A 23102-nucleotide genomic window follows, 5' to 3' on the forward strand; every position below is an offset into this window, starting at 1 on the left:
CATCAAAAGAGTTTTATATACACAACTGACCTATTCAAAAATTATGTAGTAATTTTAGGAGTAACTTGTATATTTGATGAACTCTTCAAATTTAGTAATATAGCATTGATTTGACAAGATTAATTATTCTCAATTTATTTTTTTTCTACACAATGGTTTTTAGGAAAGACAGCCTTTGGGGCAGAGCGACAAGTTTTGCTTTTTTCTTCCTGGTCAGGGCTGGAAAAGATTTCCAAGGTTACCACACCGCCAAACAAAAGGCACAACTGTCACAACAGATCTGCTTTTGAGAAAGGAAAAAACAATTGGTAACGGCACAGAAGCAATAACTATAGAGAGTAAACACCGACACACTGCGGGGGAAGTGACTGCCGAGTTTCCAGGGGTGGTCTTGTTTGACACCAGACCAAAACGACCTCATGAGAGAACACAAATCACAAATGCATTGGCTATAATTGCCTCACCGAGCAGAGAGCGTTTTGTTTCCAGAAATGGGCAAAATTCTCTCACACCAACGGGAGACAATCCATCAGCTATGAGGATACACACTGACTCAGAAACCCCATTGATCTCTAATTATGAGAAGATTGTTTACTCTTCTACACAAGCTGCATTTGAATCAATGATGAATGACACCTCCGAGCCAGAGGTCCATTTGTCAGCAGATGCAGTGAAAGCCTCTTTTTGGCTTCACACTCTGCTTGATGAAAGGGATCGGAGAAACACGGACTCTCGCACATCTGCTGTCAGACGGCTGGTAGTTCCAGTCCAATCTGCATCTCATACTCGTGTAATTGATAACCTGGCTGTGCAGCGCAATGACAATGATGACAATAGGTACCAAGGCAAAGAGGAAAATGGGATTTCAAACCTGGGAAGAAATGAGCATCTGTTGAGTACGTTGCAATCCATCTTCCAGAATGATACAGTAGAGGATTCAGCGAGAGGAAACACTGTGACAAACTAGTGTTTGACCTGCCTGAAGGATCGAAGAGGGGCCACTGAGAATTCTCTGTGGCTCCACTGTCACCTGAGGCCTCCTCAGACTCACTTAGTACAGAGGGGCTCGCTTTGGATTTCAATCAATTTACAACCGCAATACCTGGTTTATGACAACAGTCAGGTGGAAAACTACAAGAAATACTAAACAGAGAGATAAGTCACCAAAACGTTATCAATAATTCTAGTTTCGTTGTGAGAGAACAACTGTTTTTATCCTTGAACAAAACTAAAAAGTATTTTGAATAATTCCCTAATCAAATCCTTTTTTTTCCTGACAGTTGCATCTGAAACACGGTCTTTTGTTGATGTCCTCAGTAACACAAGACAACACCAGTGGGTCAGTAAATACCACGCCTGTCAGCACTGAAGCAACCCAAAGTGTTGAGAAAGAAAATTATTGCATCACAATTTAACTGCAAGAATGAGATTGATTGAAACTCATAGCCTTTGGCAGTCAAAAATCCAGAGTTTCATTCTCTGACAGGAAGAGATATGTTTTGAAGAGCCAAATACCATCCACACCAAGCTTACAGACCAAAGAACCCATATTGACATTTGGACTCACGGATTCTGCCATCAGGTTTTCATCTGTAAACACAAAGGAACAGACATTTATGACTTTAAACAACAGTCTGTTGTTGATCCTTTGACACTAGGAACTCCAAACTCCAAACTTTAAAACAAAACAAGTTGTGGCGCCTGTGAATTTGTTTCTTTCAGAATTAAGAGGGGACTTTGGTGATCACTCATTTATATTGATGCTAACAGCACTGCCAAGCAAGTCAGTCTCTGGGAGACTGACAATGACCAGACTTTGAGGGAATCCATCAAAAGTCCCCCGGGGGACGGGGACTTCTGTTGTTAGCAGTGATAACCATGTGGCACCAATAAACCAGTCTCTTCCAAAAAATAACAAGGATTTAATAGAGTCTGTAACAGGCCACAATATAAAATTGGGAGATAAAAATGAGCAGGTGTTGACTGTGGCTGCAGAAGATTAAGTCAGATAATACTAAGAAGGAGGGCAAGCAGGACGGCGAAACTAAAGGGACAAAAGAAATACTAAAGTTGCAAGGGGAAGAGGTGAGTGGGGAAGACAAAGAGGTGGAGAGCAAAAGAGAAGAATTGTTAAGATCAGATAAAAACTGATAGTAGAAAAAAAGAAGAAATAACAGATACTGTAGTTGGGATGAATCAAAATACATACAGGGAGGGCAGAACATTTGAAAATACAAAGGCCAAGACGAATCAAGAGGAAGGTGGGGACACCCTAAGGGAGGAGGGTGCAACTTTGAGATGCAACAAAGATCCAAGAAAAGAAGAGGTGAGAGATAAAGCCGGTGCTGGAGGAAAAGGTGTGACTAGAATAAATACACAGAATCCCACCAAAGATGTATCTGAAAAGCACAGAGTATTAGACAAAGGAAGCAGCAGAGGGTAAAAGAGAAACAGCAAGAAAGGAAGACATCATACATAACAAGGAGATTCAGAGAGAGGACATGACAAATGTTCCCCTTGGACCAACTACTAATTCTCAAGAACTTAATAGAGACGAAGGGCACACTGTAACAAACTCATCTTGCTGCCACAGTTTGATTAAACCGTTGGGGGCCACTGAACATAGTCACATTCATCTGGGTGAAAATATTGCAAAAGTTGCTCAAAGGAAAAGTAATCCATTTTCCTACAAAGAGACAAGCAATCACAGACTTCTACACTCAGCTCCGAGGTATCAGAGCCCAAAACTATCAGGAATGACATCTCTTACCGAAAAGCGATACACTAAAGATTAAAGCTCATATGTCTATCCACGGGGCTACGCTTACAAAGCACGGAGACACGTCTTCACTTGCTAAAGAAAGTACTCACAACAAAGTTGTCGAGGCCACATTTCCAGTGAATGCCGAAGGAAAAATGGTCGCACAACTCTTTCATAAGTTTGTGAAGTCAGATCTTCAGAGTTCGGTGATACACTGAAGCCAAAAATGTCACCGCTCAGCGGGGCAGCTAAATCAGTTCACCCTGGAATAAACAGTATCACTAATTTGTTGTCACTCACCACCCCACGGTTGGGAGATCAGACCCACTTTAAAGTAAATAGTTCTACTCTCTGTATATCAATTATTTACAGGGCTTCAGATCATACGCGTAACTCGAATACTTCAGTTTTGAAGGCAAATTCAGTTTTACAGACCACAATTGAGAATGAGCAAGCAAACACATACTAGCACGTATATATGACTCCAGAGTCCTTTTAATCTCTAACATGACTGAAGAAGTACATATATCTACTTCAGTGAATCCTGCTCTGCCTCAGCGGATGTATAACGACTCATCTACCAGGCCACCCGCTGCAGCAGCATGGTCATCTGAGGACCACATCTCAATAGGCCAGTTGCAGCCTCACCAAGGGCAGTCTGCCCGTCAGATAAGACGGTCCTCCTCCCCTTTTGAAATGACTTCAGGCTGACCATGCTCATTCGAACTGTCAAAGTGGACAGCCCATTCAGAAGCTTGCATTTGACTGTTGATGATAACAAGCAGAGATCTGTACCATCTGAGTCTAATGGCATCAATGAAAATACAATCATTTTCCTCTCAGCAGCATGTCACCACTGCTAAATCTCATGCTGTTTGGAGGTGACAGTTTACCTGGCACCTACAGGCTCAGGGAGCTAACAAGAGCAGCCTCAGACCAGGAAACATTCAAGGCTGACTCTGACGCTGAATATGCAAATGGTGGAAAGTGGCCATGCTGAGTCCTTGTTGGGGACTTCTGATGAGACATATCAAACTGAAGAGTATGAGAGTGTGCAAACAAGTCTGACCTTGACTGTAAAGCATTCAGATGCAGCCACAAAGCAAGTGGCAGAGGACAGAGATGAAAAGAAAAGTTCCCCTTTTACAGCACAAAAAGGCTGACAGGAGTAAACACCATGCCAATAACAACACATTTCAAAATCTTCTTCTACAACATACGTATGGAGAAACTAGCTGTAAAAAACAAAACACTAATGAGAATAACCATGGTGACCTGTTCAGGGTAGCTGGCAAGGATGAAGCAAAAAATACAATGGAAACATCCCTCCAGGATAATCATCTTTCACAGAAAAAAGGTTATGATGAAACAAGCACTAAACCCGCCGTGTTTACTACACAGACCACCGACAAGACTGAGCAGGCAGTGAGTGAGGATTTTATGCCATGTCACAAATTATTTTACAATACCCATGCTTGACACAAATGATCGAAGTGGCACCACTGCAGTCTGCCCAAATCACAGCCCAATGATGTGAAAAACATTGCCATTTCTGATGTGGAGCACCACGGAGCAAAAAACAATTCAAGAAACAAAATGATCATCAGATTGCTGACCAGATAATGAAAGTTACTCTGGAATTTCAGAAAACCAGTGCTACGACCGATGATTCTAGGTCTCCGGCTCCAGTGGCTGGCATAAGTGCTCCCATTTTGTCCTCAGAAGCTCATGAATCAGTGCTGACCACTCGAGAAAGTAAGCAAGTTGTTTATGAAATGTCATCTCAGTCTGCACATGCTGAGCATATGGTACATTCCAATAGTCTAATTGAGTCTTTGCCGCCGAGAGGGCCTCCCACAACTGTTGGCAAACTTAGCCCTGCTGTGAAAGGAAAAAAACACAAGAGAAACACAGAGCGTAGAGCAGCTTGCACATGACATGTCTGCACAGGATATCAAACAAAGCCAGCATGACCCACTTGGTATGATTACAATGGCACCTATCACTCAACCTGTGCAAGGGCGTCCAACACGGTTTGTTAGAGGCTACCCACAGAGCTGGAGCGACACATGACAGAACATGCACCATGGCTGCAAGAGTGGAATATTCATCATTCAAAGACATTAAAACAGCTCTGACAACAAACAGTGGCTTCAAAGTCAAATATTCTCTACACGAGAGGCTGAGGGGAGCAGTCCAGCATAACAAGCATCGATCACCTGAAAATACCTCAACAAGTCAAGTGATACTTGGAGCTGTGACCAATTCTGTCCCACCAACAGGGAGCTCACCGACAGAGTTTATTATAAAACCATCTGCAGCACAATTTTCTGCGCTAAGTCAGGCGAGACTACTAAGACAACAATTGGAGCAGGTGAGATTGATCATACTGCTCCAGAGAAAATGTATAAAACACAGGCTGGGACCATTAGCAGAGATCATTTCAATGCAGCGCACACGTCTGAAACAAGACCAGAAAATGGCAACAGCAGCACCGACTGTCCTGCATCTGGAAAAGCTACAACACAGGACACCAACCTCAACAATGCAGTGCTTTCACTACCTGGCAGTAAATCCCATCATGATGCCACTCCTGATCAGACCATGACACATGAAACTTCAACAAAAACACAGGGAGTACTTGTTAAAGTTGATCATTTGGAGAGAGGTGGGACACCCGAGCAGGTTCAGCGAGCTGAGAAAACAAAACAAAGAAACTCTCACAAAGAGCCCTCTGAGGCTCAGGAGGCAACTGCAACAAAGGTCACCTTAACTGAACCCGAAGCAGCTCCAGCACAGACCAATATAAAGTCTACTGAGCGGACTCTGCTCGCTGAAAAAAGATTTAAAAACACAATTAAACAGAAGATATTTTTTGAAGCACAAAATGCCACCAGGTCAGCACGCGCTGTGGCAAAGGGAGATGTGGCAGTCTGGGCGTAGGCTGTTACTGCCGGAGATAAAGTCTGAATCACAGCTTCTACGGCTGAATCAATGGAGACGGACCTCATCCCACCCGTATCTCTTTGGGTTAACTTATTTTGCAACCCTGATACTCTAACATTATGTATTAAACAGGCATTAGCAAATTAAATAGCCATGCTGTTTGTTTTCTTTTGCACGTGGTATGTTATTAAGTAGATAATCCATTTTTAATTTTTTTCCTACTAAACTACCTAAACTTATTCTGCCACATGGTAATGGAATTATAAGGCTCAAATCTGAAAATGCTTCTTGATGGTGCATTTAAGTCTGGAATCCAATATTTGGGAGTCTGAGGGCAAGTGTTGCAGTCATAATGCCATCCTTTAACTTTTCCTCATCAACATATTAATTCAGCACTTTGATTTATAACCGATAGCTGAAAAGCTAATTACATTGCCATAAGCCTCTGGTGTACTTTATGTAGTGTTCATTATCAAATGTTAGCACACTAACACAACACAAACCATTTCAAATAACTGGTAGGTCCTTATTAATTAAAATGCTTATCAGATAACCTGACATACGTGAGACATCAGTTTCCTTTTCCAAAGTGCACTAACTTGAATGTATTGCCAGTGTAACAGCAGTTCCAGATGAACTGTGTGGCAGTGGCAACTACACAGCAGAGATGAGTTTTGCTCCTGGGGGGACGTGCAGAGCCTGGTGGTGCTGTGCCTGCCCTGGGCCACCTAAGGGGGGTTATCAAACTGAAGACAAACAACGGTCGGGTGAACCATGAGGTCACCTCCTGTTGCCTATCACTGACCATTGAGCCCGACCTCACCAACTCCACCTGCTGCCTTTTCTCCAGGTACACGGGGAAGTCTGAAATACGGTACCTGGGAAGAGTGTTGTTTTGTTGTTGTTGCTGTTGTTGCTGTGTACCCTTTATTTCAAGGTTTTAAAAAAAAGGTTAATTTGAGGAAAATGATACAAGGACAAGTAGCTCAGAAGAACAAAGTTCATTTCCTGTAGAATAAAACTAAATCTGGGCTTCATTACATGGAAAAAGGAAGCTCACAGTCTTTCATTTTGGGGGTTATGCAGCCTAATATGTAACAAAGGTTTTTCAAAATTAATTGGTATAAATATATCAATACAAACTTGTTTAAAGGATAGATCCATGAATAAGGCAATTTTCCAACCTCTCTGCCAGCACAGGTTTGCCAGACCGTCACTGCTTACAAATGTCTTGACAAGAGAAACACTGTTACTATAAGTCATATCAGTCCAAGTAGTTGCAGTTACATTGTAAGGGCTGGATACTCTCCGATCAGTAAACAGACGACTGCTGTGTGTTGATGGTGTTATCTCTCTGAGCCAGCATCACTCAGATAGATGCAGAGTGCTCCTGCACACACATAGGCGCAGCAGTATAAATGTACATCTTCCACAATGTGGCAAAATGTGAATGGGCTGGCTGTTGACTTTTATCGCGCACTTGAAGAGGAACACTTGTAAAAAGTATGTTCACCTGGGAAAAACCTTTTTTAATACAGTATGTTTGCTCTTCTAGGAGGAGAGAAATAAAAAGAAAACATAAAATGCTTAACATCTTCCTGAAATCATAACAAATCTATCCTCCGATGCAGAGTAAATGGGCCTGGAAAATCAGCATACTGATGAATAAATTCTACATGATAATGTTGAATTTAGATGATTCACACAGCATGAGTAGCCGGACAACACCATGAAGTGAAAGCTGACCTTTAAATAACATGATTTCTGTTCTCTTTAATTCAGTTAAATAGCACATATTTATAGCAAGCCTGACAGCTTCATCTCCTTTAATGATTATTGATCTGTATTGCTTCAATGGCTGCGCAGAATTTACCTGCATTTTACCCCATTTTCAACATTTCTTTTTAAAGGAAACAATTCGGCTGAGGTTACACAGTGTGTTTTTGTTCAGGTTAGCAGCAGAGCCGTCTGGGATCACACTGCTGCTGCCCAGTGCCGTGTCAACCAGTGCCAGCTTCTCCAACAGCCTCCTCCAAATGATTAATTACTCAGCAGTGTACCTACACTGTGATCTCAGAGTCTGCTCGATAAAAACCGCTCTGACTGTGAAAGGGTAAGACTACAGAGGGTGCACACTGTAATGAATGGGAGAGGATGAGAGAATGAGCAGCTGCGGGTGATTTAAATTTAGTGACACAGGCTTTGACGCTGAGAAAAACAGGGAGACAGAGAGAAGGCGCCAACAGGCTGACGTAAATGGCCCGGGGAGACGACCCAGAAGGGAGACCAAGGTGAGTAAGCAACTGGAGAGGAGGTGAATGCATAGACGATTATGGAGAGGATAAATAATTCTCCTGCACTAGCAGTGAAAGGGGAGCAGCACGATTACACCATCCCACCACAGGCACAGCAACTTCTAAATGTGAAAATGTGACTGCTGCTGGCCAGGCCAAAGACACGCAGCCTGAAGAATCTATCATGTCATCATGCACGCTGAAGGTTTTTTGCAAAGTTACTGAATAACACTTCCAGAGTAGCAAAGGACGCTGATACGGTCTCCTGCTGTTGTGGAAATGAGGCCTGTGATTTAATGGGGAAACCTGAATCATCTGACAAGTGCGTGTTAGAGGCTGGAGGTGAAACAGAGGATAAACTCCCGAGACTTATTTTTATGTCTGCCTTCATAGAGCTCTCCTGCATCTCTCCCAACAGATGTTTCCAGTGTCCTCTCATGTTGTCGAGCACTTGAGCGATTCGTTCTCTACGTTAAGCATTTTTTCCTCTGGGAAATTGTCAGTTTAAATCCAAGCAGCATAGTGTCTGCACTGGTTTAGTGATGTGTAAAATGCATTTCCCGAACAAATCTATTTCAGGTGTATACTTTCATGTTTTTCCACATATTCTGCAACTTTTGTCTGCCAGCATCTATTGATCTTTGTTTTCTAATTGCTCCATGAAATTCTTTTTCTTTCTTGGCTTTTGATGTCAGGGTATACATTTCCCCCGAAACATATTATCAATGTATGAGCTATGCGTTACATCTCCACTACCTTGTCTGAACTGCTGTGATTCAGAACGGGCTGCTACGATTAAAAGGAGTGTTGCTTTCAAGTAACAATCCCATTTCCAGTGCTCCTTCCCTTTCATCCAACGAAAAAACATTGTAAAGGAAAACAGGTTTTAGACAAATCAGAGAGGTGCACCCGGGTTATTTCAATCCTCATTTCTTTGCATTGTTTGCACTATCTTTGATAACATACAGGAACACCTTTTCAAAATGAATGACCTGTTGGCTACATATCATTTTTCATGGACATTCCCCTTGTCCTTTTTTTTTTTATAGCAGCACCTTCAGCAGAGGAGTGCATTCGCCTTAGAGGCTACGGTCACCAGTCGCAGGAATCGCATATATCCTTTGGTCCCATGTTGAGAGAGGTGAAGAACCTACCAAGAGAAGAAAGGTAATTATTGTCTGTGCCTTTAAACAAAAACAATCGGTCAAAACAGAGCATGCACGAAAGATGCTGGTGGACAGGAAATGAGGAATGACCATGCCATTTATCTATAGCTTGTGATCTCTCGGTGTGGAGATAAATGTACTGTATCTTCCACACTATGAAAGACATTTTCTCTTCAGTGAAGGCAGGGTAAAGTGAAAAGAAAACTTTTTTCTCCTCTTCTTCTTCATGATAGCACAAGGACCAATCATTACAACAGCGTTAACGCCGGTTGTCTTTGTTTGATTTTCAGACTTATCATGGTTTTGGTCGTCGTCAGCCTGGTGGCTGGCTCCACTCTTGTCGCGGTGACGCTACTGCTGGTGTGGCTGGCCTACCGTCGCCGGGCGAGCTGGTCCGCTCCCCTCAGCAGCTCCGCCACGAGCCTGCTGTGGCTGTCTGAGGTGACTTGATCCTACCGTGACCAAGGAGGAGCCACGGCCAATTAGAAGTGATCACGTTCTCACCAAAATAACGGCAGACAATTACATTAGTCAACAGACATTGGAACAGTCAATCATATTAGCCGTAGAGCAGAGGCGGCCACTCGCATCAGCCACTATAGGCCAGACTTGAAGTGGAGAAGCAATCCAATTCACACCTCCTCTCACAGGTGACACAGCTGTTGCAGTCAAATTTCACACTTAACCAAGAGCAACCCATTATCATTCACTGAAAATAAACACCTTCCCCCGAATAGAAAAGCTGCTCTGAGCCCTTTATTTTCACTCAGTGGCAACAAATCAATTCTCTATGTATGAGATTTGCTGCTTGATACAGGTTTATATTTAAAATATATGCATTCCTGGTTTGGCTTTTAGAGTTAGAGCCCCTGCGCACATTTACTGAATGTAGACACATTTACTGCATGTAAACATGAAGCATGAGACATAAACCTCCACTGAGAAGAACAAAAATACTGGAAGTCGAAAACATATAAACATATATATAACAACATATAATACATAAAACAAATATTAATATACTTTTTTCATTGTGTATCATTTTAAATCATTGCAGGCTTGACTTGCCCTATTTTTGTGATGTCCTCTCATTTCCACTTCCTCTTCTACAATAGTTTATTGCCACCTGAAGAATAAAACTCTAGGGAGTTTTCCACCACAGAATCTGCTGAAATAACCCCCGACCCCACCAGCTTAAAACCAAACCTTTTCTATGAATAAGAAGTGGATCAGTATTTATTTTGTCAAAGAAGTTGCAAAAGGCTCAATGTTAAATTAAATGCTGTTTCATAGCTATCTTAGCTCATCGCCACAGAAATCAATAAATGTGTGCATTCAATCAAACAGACACAGCAGGCAAATAATGTATCCAGGGAAATTAAAACAGATACTGCTGTTAAATAAAATTAGCTTTTCAGTATCTCAAAGGCTTCTAATTTAGATGATGCAAAGATTTCAACCAGTGCATGAAAGACAAATATATTATCATATTGGATTATGTTTTCCTTTTCACACAAATGCACCCACAAAGACATCCTGTGCCTCATAATTGAAATGTCTCCATTGCTCTGTATAATACACGTGGAAAAAATGCATAGTATAGGATTTGGATCAAAGACGTTATGAGCTACACAGACACCAATAAATGTTCTAGTCTGAAACACACAGCTTACACACTTCAAGCATTTACCATAGCACATAGCAGATCAGATCCCCAATTCACCGCAAATATGCCTCCCCCACATGCTCATCTCGCTTAGTTTCGTGGAGCTCCGTCTATGCTTACAGAATGTAGATCAGCGACACTGGAGTAAAACTTGTCAGTTGTTGGAGAGTACACAAGGCGCAATAAAAAAGCTGTTGGCTCCAGCTAGTCAGCTTATACAGTGTGGTGGAGCCTGCTAATGCGATTGGCTGAGATTGGCGAGATGTTGATGTTCCATCAGTGAAGACAGACTTCTCCTTCGGGTAGCCTATCAGGAATCTGATCACGACATGGTTCTCATTGGACCATCAATCCGCGAGTCTGTCCTATATAATAGTGTGAGTGAGTAAAGCGTGAAACTATGGCCGTCAGTGAATGTTAAATCCATCTATCATCACGCCCACATACATGAAGGGTTTGGAAATCATTGTGTTGCAAGGAGTTGACATGTTAATTAATTAAAGAAATCTGCAGAGCACTGCCCAATAAAATAAACAGATGGTGTATATGCAGTGTACACCTATGATGATGAACAGGTTTAAATGTGGCTGTGTTTCACTTGTGAGGAGACAAATGCTGTTCAGAATCAAACAGAACTGTCTTTTGTATCTAAACAATGATGCTCTTCCATGATTTTGCGGTTGGCAATTCTGTCCACATCTTCAAATATTTCAGCTAAAAATAAAGTTGTGACAGCTCACCATAATGATCTGCAGTGTATGCTGCAAAAATAATTAGCCTGGAATCATTCGAAGCTTCATAATAATGTTTTGATAGCTTGGCCATGGGTCTTAATGTAAATCATCCCACAGCTGTGCATGCTCTCCCTGCCTCCACCCTGCAGGGTGAGCCAGCAGATTAAAAGGAGCAGGAAGGGGAAATCCTATTGAAGGGGAAGTATTAATGAATATAGCGAACTGAGCCTTAGAGATGAAACGTTTAAGTACGACCTCAGTGCAGAGAAGAAGAAAAGAAACGACTGGAGAATCCTGACCTGTTGCTATTCTCTGATGAGACACGTAATGAACCAAAATCCTATTGAATCACAACTACATAACGTATACAGTCCGTAAAAGCTACAGAAAGACAGAGATGATGGGAGATGGACAGCTGCTTAATGGGGGTTACAGTTGTGAGCTCTGCGGGGGAGATTTGCTTCATGCTCTCACCAGGAACTCTATTGCATCTAAATGTGCTATGTGCAAGAAATGAAGAAACCCAGGGGACATGGCCCAGATATTTATATGACTGCCAAAGCTACCAGTGGCCCACAAGAACAATTTATATAGGATGGGGTCCAAGAAGAGACCACATTGGACCCCCACTGTATGTGCATATCTCAGTTCATCTCCTTTAAAAAAAATTTAAAAATCTCATGTCCCCAGATAAATTTGGCCGTAAAGGAGTTTGAGTGGTGCTAAAATTCAACTGACGGGCCAATAAAACAGAACAGCAGGCGGGAATAAAAGGGAAGGTGGTAGAGGACTTCTTTGTTTTACCATCTTCTTGAATGAGAGTCTTATTTCCGGAATCCTCTCACATAAACCAGGCAGTTTAAATCTTGTCTGCCAAAGAACACCCTGCTTTAATGATACAGAAAGATGAAATCCACAGTAAATGTCTGGACACACGCAGAACTGAAATGGGCGCAGCTCACAAATCAGTTCTTTAAAGCATCAGGAAAGACACTCAAAGTCATCTCGCGGGAAATTCTGAATTTACAATCCATCTTGAATAAATGCTGTGTGCTAAATGAGTGGCATGATCAGTTCCAGAACAGAGTGATTATATGTTAAACATTTATTGAAAAAGTCCTCACAAACACTAGGGCAGTGAATATAATGGGAATCCAATAATTCGCTTCTTGATGTATTTTGACAAAAAGTTCAAAAACATTTGATCGAATTTTGTCTTGTCTGCAGCTCTGTTCCTTCATATCTTGCTCTGTGCGGGAAAACCAGCCCGACTGACTGTAAATGATTGGTATGTGAGAAATGAGGCCCAGCTACTGTAATGTTACTCACAGTAGATACTCTGTTTACACATCATGAGTGCAAACAAGTTTTAAATTAAATTTGCAACTCAATTCAATGCAATATACTAACCTCTTGTTTTGAAATCATACAAATCATTTTTTTTTATGAATATGATTTTTTTGGGCTGTTTGAATTTTGTCTAATTATTATATCTGAGCTTTTCTGGAATTGCTGCCACGAAAAGAAATTGGTTTTGTGCCTCACCTGTATAACAAAAAAGTAATCCTTCAGAGTTTGTAGAAAAGTTGTACATACGTAAATGTAATATCTAATTTGTTCATTCCTTTTAAATTCCTTTAGCCCTCTCACTCAATTGCAACTGTGACACATTATACACACCTTTTTCCCCAAGGTCTGGTCCCACCTCTATATTAATCCGATATTTTACCACACTCTTCCCGGCTGGACACTGATTGGCCGGCAATAACAAAATGACACCTGATAACCCAATACACAAACAGAAAACGGACCAGATGAGTTCAAGGTCTACTTAAAACATGGGACATTTCAACACATTATCCAAATACATTTCTCTGTATAAACTTATTTACCTATCAACAGAAAACAATGTGTCAACAAAATTAGTAGCACACTACACTTGTTAGTAGATGTGAATTTTGCCCTTGCTGCAGCCACACTATTGCAGGAAACAGTATAGTAGTGATTGGCAGCTCTCTCAAAGCTAATTACATTTTTAATCAGCTGGTAATACCCCATACTGTGGAAAGGTTTAACAATATATAAAACTGAACCCCGTAATTGACTGACTGTGAGAGTGGATATTATCTTCTTATTCCCGTAGCTCTTAGCAAGAAACTGAATTAACACATTGAGCACATTTCCCATTTGGAGTCAGGTTATGTTAAGCAGAGATTTCTACTTATATAGGACACACACACACACACGCTCTCGTACCTCTATCTTAGAGAGGACACTCATTGGCATAATGCATTTCCTATCCGCACTTTAACCATCACAACTAAATGCCTAACCCCTAGCCTTCACTTTCCACACTTTTACACGCAAACACACACACACACACACACACACACACACACACACACCACAGATAACTGCCCCTCTCTCAAACTCAAACTGCAGACTACTGAGCCATTCCTTTGGAGCTACAGGGGGTTAAGTGCCTTGTTAAAGTGTAATTTGAAAGTGGATGGTTCATTAGGCAGTTCATTTACTGTATATACAGGTTCACATTGCAGTTGTTATCTGAGCTACCATAACTCATACTCTGTCAGTGCCGAATTCACACATTTCTGAAGAACAACTCAGTTTTCAGGGCAACATCAAAAATTATACCGCCGGATAAAAGCCAGGTCAGCATTCGCAGCGGCTAAAAAACTCGCTCAGCCACATTCAGTGCAAACCAGTTCTGCAGATCACACCCACCCACTGTTGTGGGAGGATCTTTCAACTGTGTGTTTGTGACTTCACATGCCTTTCACACAGCCAGCTGCCAATGATTTTACTGTGTCCATGTTCTACTACTTTCTCTTCGCTGCGTGAGGCTCAAGCTCCTGCGGTGCCTACTGATCGATACTGATCTGCAGGATAAGCTCTGTTTATGTGTAGGATTAGAGAGTGACTGTGTTGTGGGGGCTTGTGTCAGAGAGGACTTCTGTACTCGACTACTGTATGGATTGGTTTGAGGGATCCCCTGGGCAGTTCAGGGACTTCAAGAAGGGCGACTTCGAGGCTAACTGGATTAAGCTGGCGGAATGCAGATTTAATCAGGTGTACCAGGTCAAGCTCAAAGTCTGGCGGGAAAAATGTGCCCTGAAAAGCTTTGACACAACGTTGTGTGGAAACAACTTTTACAGGTGGGACTTAAACTATGAAAACTGTCTCAAAATGTTTGGTATATTGGCACAGTTGTGAATGACTACTGAGCATGACAAAGATCTTGCGGTTTGCTCTCTTTGCCTTTACAATGTTTGACACAGAAAATAATTTCCACTGGGCGAAGTTCCCAAAGCCCCTCTGCTAACCATTATTTTTTTCCATCACAGAAGAATAATAGAAGAGGTGTCCAACATGGCCAAAGTGAAATTCAAGTATATTATATCAGTCTACGGACTGTGTAGTGAAGCGACGGCTGTGGTGATGGAGTACATGAGTAATGGATCACTGAACAATCTCCTGGCCAGTCACACGTTGATGTGGCCAAAGAAGTTCCAGCTGATTCATGAGGCCTCCATGGGCATGAATTTCCTCCACAGTATGAAACCTCCGCTACTCCATCTCAACCTCAAGACGTCAAACATCCTACTAGACGATCATCTCCATGCCAAGGTCAGTGAAACTGAAAAAAACAGCATCAGACTGGAAATGCTTTCAGTGACCTCTTGGCATTTCTTAGCTGCTGCTCAGCAATGTATGATAATGCTGTGTAACTGTGGAATTCTTGTTTTTTTCCACTAAGATTTCAGATTTTGGTTTGATCCACTGGGAAGAGGGCACGAGCAAGAAGTCGTTCATGGAGCATCTGACAGCAAGAGGGAACATAAGCTACATTCCGCCCGAGATATTCACTCAGTGCCCTGATCCTCCAGGAACTTCTTTTGATGTTTACAGGTGACTTGCCAAGGGCATTTTCAAAATTGCACCATCACAGTTACTTTTTTTTCCAATTCAGTGCACGACCCCCGATTCACAAAGGGTATCATTGCAATCTACTATATAGTTTTCCTGTAATATTTTTCACAGACAGACATATTCCATCTATTCTACTCATGTTTGACTCACTCTTTCTTCCCTTTTTATATACACTGTTTTTAACAACAACAACAACAACAACAACAAAAAGCACTTCGTTTTTTCATGGAACAAAAAAAAGCCCAAAAAGTATTTTTAAGAGACTTTTAAACGTTTCCTGAATACAGGATATGAAAAAGTGCGTCTTTCTGCTTTGATCTACTACAGCTTTGGAATTATGATGTGGGAGATTCTGACGCAGCACAAACCGTATGCAGGTAGGTCATGAATTAATTTGAAATGTCACATCTTCACAAAGGATTTGTAGGTGTGACTTCAGCAAGTGATCACGCTGTAGTTTAGTGATTTGTCATTCAACATTCCCACTTAAACACCACAAAGGTGGAGGCATTTCCTCTCACTGTTTCCAAATTGAAAGCAAGACATCTAAACAAATGTTTTGTAATGTCCCAAATGTTGTATGGAAACATGGAGAGTAGCACAAAAATGACAACAACATTGATGGAACGATGTGACAAAATGAGCGGAGACACAGGATGGCAGTTCCCTCCCCCATCGTGCAGAACATTTCCAGAAGACTCACGACGAATGAGTGGGCTCTCCACCCAGGCACCAACCCTCGCCTGAATGAAACTTTCCTGCTATTGCGAAAGCGTCTGTCTCGGACACTCTCCTGCAGCCCAATTTTCCAGACACTTCCCGAGTTAACAGCCTGAGGCACTTTATTGGTTGGTTTTACCTTGGTTAAAATTGAGCATTCTGTCCTTCATCCTTCAAATCAATTCATGGCACCCACAAAATCATGGTTAATAAACAGCCGTTTATCTAACAATGACTGAAAACTCAACCTTTTGGTGAACTGTCACTATAACCGCAGCCCTGATCAAGCACAAACAACGCGAACCCAATATTTAATTTCATTTATTAAAAAAAACCAACCTGTGAGTTTAGGATTAAAAACATTTTGGATAAAGGCTTATTCCCTATTTTGTTAAGCGATCGGCAAAACTGTCACATCTGTCCATTGAAGATGAAGTCAATGGACTGTTTAGCATAAGGACAGGAAATGGGGGAAACCTACACTTGCTCTGTCCAAAGGTCCAAACCAACCAGCACCTCTAAAGCTCAATAAATGAATCAACACTTTATATCCTGTTTAGTTTGTACAAAAAAAAAAGACACAGAAAACCACAACAAACCATTCCTTTAACACAACGAACAGGTCAACATGGTGTCTTCAGTGAATCTAAAAAATGCTGCTGTATGATTTTTAAACATAATTTGGCCTGGTTCCCCCCTCTGGCTAAATGTTTTCGTACTGTGTCGAAACGAGTAAAAACCTGCTCTGCTGCTGTGGGACTCGTGTCTGACATCTGTTTTGTGGACCCAGGGTGCAGCGTGACCACAGTGCTCTTGCAGGTATCACACGGGAAGAGACCCTGTGTGGAGATGATACCCGATCAGAAGCCCTACGAGTGTGAGCCAATGATCAGCATCATGCAGCAGTGTTGGGACCAGGATCACTGGAAGAGGCCACAGTTCTCAGGTGCAGAAGTCAAAACAAAAATTGAAGAGCAGAGCTGAATTGTTCTCTGCTGACTTTCTTATATAGATTTAAAGTTCTCAATGGAACTGGTGCTCTTTATATCATCAACTATATACTACTACTATACTATATATCCACTGAATTCCCAAAGCTTTTGAGTTGTTTTTTTATTGAAATGTGCATTGAGATGACAAAAGAAACAATTTTATGTCTATGATCTTGAACAAGTCTCAAAACACACATTTCGACAACACCAGGAATTTTTTCGCAGTATCCTTGAATAATGATATAATAGTAGACTTCTTAAAGCTTATTTGTACAAGGACTGGTCTGACTGCTGTATAACTGTACGCCCTTAACATGCAACAAAATATATGTGGGATCGGATCACGGCACGCAAAACATCTTGGCTGCTTCGTTGAAAGAGTGCATTTGATTAGATTTGTATCATTGGGTTAAATCTAAGTTCAAAACAATTTCAGTAATACTATTAGTTATTTTCCCTACATGAGATCAACACAAGTGGGTAGATGTTTTTCATTTGATCCACATATGAGATGAAGAAGACAACAAACACAAACAACAAAAATGTACACAGCAAAAAATCAAAAAACACCACGTTATAAACCTTGGAGGCTCTGTGTTCGATTATCAAGTGAAACACATTCAAAGTGGGTCATGTTTGTTTAAATATCCACTAATAACTTTATAAATTTGTTTTATTTAGCTAAATCAATGTTATGTTGGTTAAAAAATGTCTTCCAACACGGTTTGTGATGTTCACAAATAATGCTATTATAATCTTATCTATGAATGAATTCACTTGTAATTCATGCCTTACTGCTTGTCCACTGAAGTGATGCAATTAGAAGATTCAACTGTTCTGGGCATGCACTTGTTTGATTAGGCCAATTCAGATCAGTCTTTCTGAATTGTTTTTTTTGGCAGATACTGTGATGAAAACGGAGGCTCTGAGTGAAGTCATGAAGATCGCTGGACCAATCCACAGCCACCAAAACGAAGATAGGGACCAGACAACAGATTATTCTTTGCTGGTTCCCCCAGTACATAAAGTGTGTTCCACCTGATTTCATTAATTTATAGAATTTAGAAATGTGTTGTTGGTTATTTTTAATTTTGGATTTAATTATGAATATCATTGAATGGAGGAACTGGTCTCTACCAATCCTGTTGTTCTGGATTAGTGTATCAAATTACATGAATTTGTTATTTGGGAGACGAGTGGTTTCCTTTTGTTGCCATAATGGAAAGTAGAGAGGGATATTTTGCTGCTGGAAGTACAGCTTGTGCTTGAATTGGAGAGTACCTGCACAGTGCTAATGAACAATTTGTGATACCATTGGTTTTCCACTAGGCTGTGAGAGTTAAGCACATTAAGTTATTCTTGCAGTGACACGGTTTCTTGATTGACATTGGTAAGAAGGGTACGTCTGCCATTGAAGAGCTTTTACATTGACCTTCTCAATCTAGTCATTAGGTATTTTATTTCCTTTTTGGTCTTTTCGAATAAATATTATAATAGATTTGCCAAGAAGTAGTGTAGAAAGTCTCGTGCCTCGAGGCTACCATGTACTTTTACATTTTTTATTACTGCGAGTGATATTCTGGGTTTTTTGTTTTTCCATTTAAAATGAGTAATTCAGCCAAATGGGAGTGGGAGTTTGGTCAAGAGTTTGTAGCTACTCAACCTCTATTTTTTTAGTTGAGGTCTGAAGTTGAGGTTGTAGAGCTCTGACATGTATTAAAGCCTAAATATTATATGTTCGTTGTGTGAAGTGGGAGGGGGAATCTTGAATTGTAGAATCTCGAACATCTTCACATAGTGGTATTATAGTTGATTTGATCCTGTTCATTTTTAAAGTGTGAGAAGTTGGTTAAAGTGTTGAAAATTTACCATAGTGACACAGGGATTTTGAAAGTATAGCAATACATAATCTGCATTAATTGGCATCCTGTATACCTGAGATAAAAAATGAATGGGATCATAAATAACAGTAGGTTTTCATCTTTTAGAGAGTGTGGTTACAAACAGAAAAGTACAAACATGATTTGCAGGTAGTTAATAACACCAGTGTTAAACTGCTGAGTCACTCGTACCTTTGAAGACCCACGCTCATACAGTGTTGATTAACATATGTGTTTATTAACCACTTGTAATGACTTCTGATGTATTTACTTTCTTTCTTTTCCATTTTAGATTGCTTTGCATGATATGCCTGCTCTCCCCTCAGGTAAAGAAAGGATAGAAAATGCAAAACATGGCGGGCTGACATTTAAAAAGTGCTGTTTACAGTGCTCTCACATTTTTTTATTATTACCATTAGTACTGAAAAGCAAAGCCAACCATCAGTGGAGGAGGGCATTATGAAAAACAAACATTTTTTGCAGCCCCCAGATGCTTTCTCTCTGAAATGCTGGCTGAATTATTGGATAGGTGATTCACAGTGTGTTTTATTGATCCATTCATTTCTGATTTTCAAGTAAAAAATAGAAAGGAATATAGGTAAATTTGTTCAAACACTAATGCACGAACATTTCGCTGCAACAGCTGATATCGACTGAGCAACACAGGCTCCAGATATCTACCATGATATACACAAGCACACAATTAAGTGAGAAGACTGAACTGTAGTAAGGCAAAATTCATGCAAAAAATCACTATAATCACATTTTCATTTGCTCTCTGTATCATATAAATCCCTCTGCTTTAATTTCACAGATGACCAACATGCCACATATGGCATCCTCTCTCTTTTGTCCAAGAAGGACTTTGGTAGTTTCAGACGGTCTGTGAAAAGGGAGCATGTATGCACACAGTTTTCAGGGGAAAGGAGGCTCCTTCACTACACGGTAGCCAGCGGAGATGCGGAGAGTGTCGAGCGAGTCCTAAGTCTGGGTGCTGACGTCAACTGTGCCACTGCCAGGGGTTACAATCCTCTTATTATTGCTGTTCTGCACAGGTCTGTATAAAGGAAAATAACAATAAACTCCTTTAAGAGTGACACGGGGAAAAGTCATTTGTGCCAGCAAAGTAGTTTATATTTCAAGATGGTCACGTAGCTTAGGATAAAAACTTGAGTCTCTGCTGGTTGCCTGGCAACATCACAGTAATGAGTCCTGGACTCGTCAGTTCGTCGAGCATATGTCATCGGCTAAAACCACAAATTGTTGTTTTGACATTTTTATTTTCACAGGTAAAAAAATACATGTTCATACAGTTAACAAATCTTATACAATGGACAGACATAACAGTGGTATCAATGCTCTTATTTAACTTTATTTAAGAAAGTAAATAAGTGTATTTCCCCAAATTTCAAACTATTCCTCTGAATGTAAGAGAGTTCTCTAAAGATTAAATGTCTTTTTTACAGGCTTCATGATATCATCCCTCTTTTGCTGGAACGCGGTGCATCAGCTACCCAGGGAGATGAGGACCAGTGGACAGCTCTACATTTTGCTGCTCAGAATGGCGACGACAGGACTGTACGTCTCCTTTTGGACAAAGGAGCTGTGGCGGATGCCCGGGAAAAAACAGGCTGGATGCCCCTCCACCTGGCCTGCCAGAACGGCCATGAGACAGTGGCGCGCCTGCTGATTTCACGGCTGTCAGAGGTAGTAGTCAGAGAACGGCAGGAGGCGCGAGGGAGGACGGCGCTCCATCTCGCCTCTGCCTACGGGCATCTGAATATTGCCAAGCTCCTCCTCACGAAGGGAGCAGATCCCAATGTTACCGACTGCTCTCTTTTCACTTCTCTTCACTTGTCAGCTGAGGAAGGCCATAACAGAGTAGTACGAGAGTTGCTGAAGAGTGGGGCGAGTGCTGAGAGTGCAGACAGCAGGGGATACACTGCACTTCACCTGGCTGCTCTGAAGGGTCATACAGGCATATGCAGGCAGCTGTTGTCAAACGGAGCCAGCCCAGACTCCAGGACCCTCCAAGGCTGGACTCCCATGCACCTTGCTGCCCTGAGGGGCCATGAAGCCACGGTGGTCCAGCTGGAGAGTCACGGTGGCTGTGTTAATGCTACGGGTGAGAATGGATGGACCCCACTCCACCTTGCCTGCCACCACAGCAAATCGGAAGTGGCGGCAAAGCTCCTGCTAGCCAGAGCCGACCCAAACGTGCCGGAGGAGCGTACAGGATGGACCCCGCTACATGTTGCTTGTAGCAGTGTCAGTTTTCCATGTGTCCTCCAGTTGATATCAAATCATGCAGATGTCAATGCAGTAAACTCGGCAAAGGCGACACCTTTACACTTGGCTGCCCAGCAGGGTTGTGTGCCAATTGTAAAGGCTCTGCTGCTGAATGGAGCAGACAGGACACTGCTGGATTCTTCTGGATCCACGGCTCTCACTTTGGCTCAGAGGTGTGAAAAATGGGAAATAGTGCAGCTACTGGAGAAGAGCTCTTGGTAAAGCAATTTGAAAGGAAAGGATAACGATACACTAAAAACATCAGTGACACAGCTGGAATATCATTATCTTTTTGAGATTTAACAAGGCACCTTTAAGAGAGATTCAGAAAATATTTTTAAATTTCTTTTCTTTTTTAAAAGAAATATATAACACAGCACAACTGAAATGCACAAATAGCATTTGAACCATTGCATCTGTCTATTTATCCCAATTCATTTCTCATGTACATATGCCTTAGAGCCCCTTACATTTTGTTGTCAAATCATTGTATAATAAAAAAATTTTGCTATTTTGTTTTTGAAAAAGCAGCTATTTTTTAATTCATCTAACTACTTAACCTATAATGTTTTACAACTGATTTTTGCCAAGTCAGGCATTTCTTTTGAAAATAATCCTGTATAATACCCTGTAAAACCCCACAGGGTGAGTCAACACATGGGGTCAGAATCAGGTGAAGTAGACTATAATGGCAAAAATACATCGATTCCCCTCTTTGAATCACCTTGATTATTAATGTTTGCTTTCCTCGTGAACAGAGTGCTGCTCCCACATATGGTCTAAAATGAGTCTATAAATATGCTGCTGCTGTAATGACTTATAGAGATTTATTTGATTAAACCTGTCAAATCTTATGAAGGTGTCATGTGTCTAACAATCACATGAGAGAACTGCTGGATCACTGTTGCTGACAACACTGTATTAACCAGGATCTATTGGACTTTTCCCAAATATTATTGCATAGCCTACACAGTGGGGTCCCCATTCTGGGTAAGTGGTTTTATGACAAGGCAAAAATAATTCCGATAATCAGTCATTGCCTGAAAACTGAGGTAAGCACAGTCCAGCTTGTGCCACACTCATTTACAACAGTGACACCTTATTAAACTGAAATGGAACGCACGGATTCAGGGGCTGAATTGATCTGTGTTCACAGAATGTTCCCTGAAACCATGGCGGACTGATTCTGATGGTGGGGTGGGACCTGAATCATATTACTGTGAATGAAAAGGGCAGAGACGACTTGGCCTTGGACTGATCTTAGATGTCTCTCTTTTTCCCCCCTTTGGTTGCTAAGTGAACGCCTGCTTTTTAAATGCAACCTTGGTTATAATCTGTTCTGTCTGCTACCTTGTTTGGTTTGTCTCCAACACAGAGTTTCTTGTTGTGTGTTGAAATCTGACCCCCACTAAAAAGACACTGTGTAAATCCAATCTGGTGACAAATAACTCGTGAAAGTACACAAACACACTTGTAACCTTAACTAAAAGATAACTAACCTACTGGTTACTGCACAATAGAAGCCAATAAAATCTAAGAAAAGTCACCACATGAAGTTTTATACTTTGATAGAATAATAACATAAAGTATTCTTTCTCTTTTTTAACCTCACAAAGTAGCACTCACTTGGGCTGCCTTAGTTTTACCAAATCCTGATTTATTATCTCACATGGTTTATACCAGGGGTCTGACAAAGTGAAGTG

The 23102-nt window shown here is 41.2% G+C and overlaps 1 protein-coding gene and 1 long non-coding RNA gene across 2 annotated transcripts; both read left to right on the forward strand.

Annotated features, from left to right (window-relative positions):
* Window positions 1–7838: 7838 nt before the first annotated feature.
* LOC118299540 lies at window positions 7839–10011 on the forward strand. The gene is made up of 3 exons (XR_004789892.2): window positions 7839–7998; window positions 9051–9168; window positions 9458–10011. It is a non-coding gene; the product is annotated as an uncharacterized LOC118299540 (long non-coding RNA).
* A 4356-nt stretch (window positions 10012–14367) lies between these two features.
* Window positions 14368–22253, forward strand: ankk1 (ankyrin repeat and kinase domain containing 1). Its single transcript, XM_035623783.2, has 9 exons — window positions 14368–14743; window positions 14933–15215; window positions 15346–15497; window positions 15846–15895; window positions 17029–17184; window positions 18133–18257; window positions 19403–19436; window positions 19925–20165; window positions 20577–22253. The coding sequence occupies exons 1-9, from the start codon at window positions 14559–14561 to the stop codon at window positions 21619–21621; spliced, it is 2271 nt and encodes a 756-aa protein (XP_035479676.1). The 5' UTR covers window positions 14368–14558; the 3' UTR covers window positions 21622–22253.
* The last annotated feature ends 849 nt before the right edge of the window (window positions 22254–23102 follow it).

The sequence above is a fragment of the Scophthalmus maximus genome, chromosome 11 (genome assembly GCF_022379125.1).
Source record: "Scophthalmus maximus strain ysfricsl-2021 chromosome 11, ASM2237912v1, whole genome shotgun sequence".
Taxonomy (NCBI): Eukaryota; Metazoa; Chordata; class Actinopteri; order Pleuronectiformes; family Scophthalmidae; genus Scophthalmus; species Scophthalmus maximus.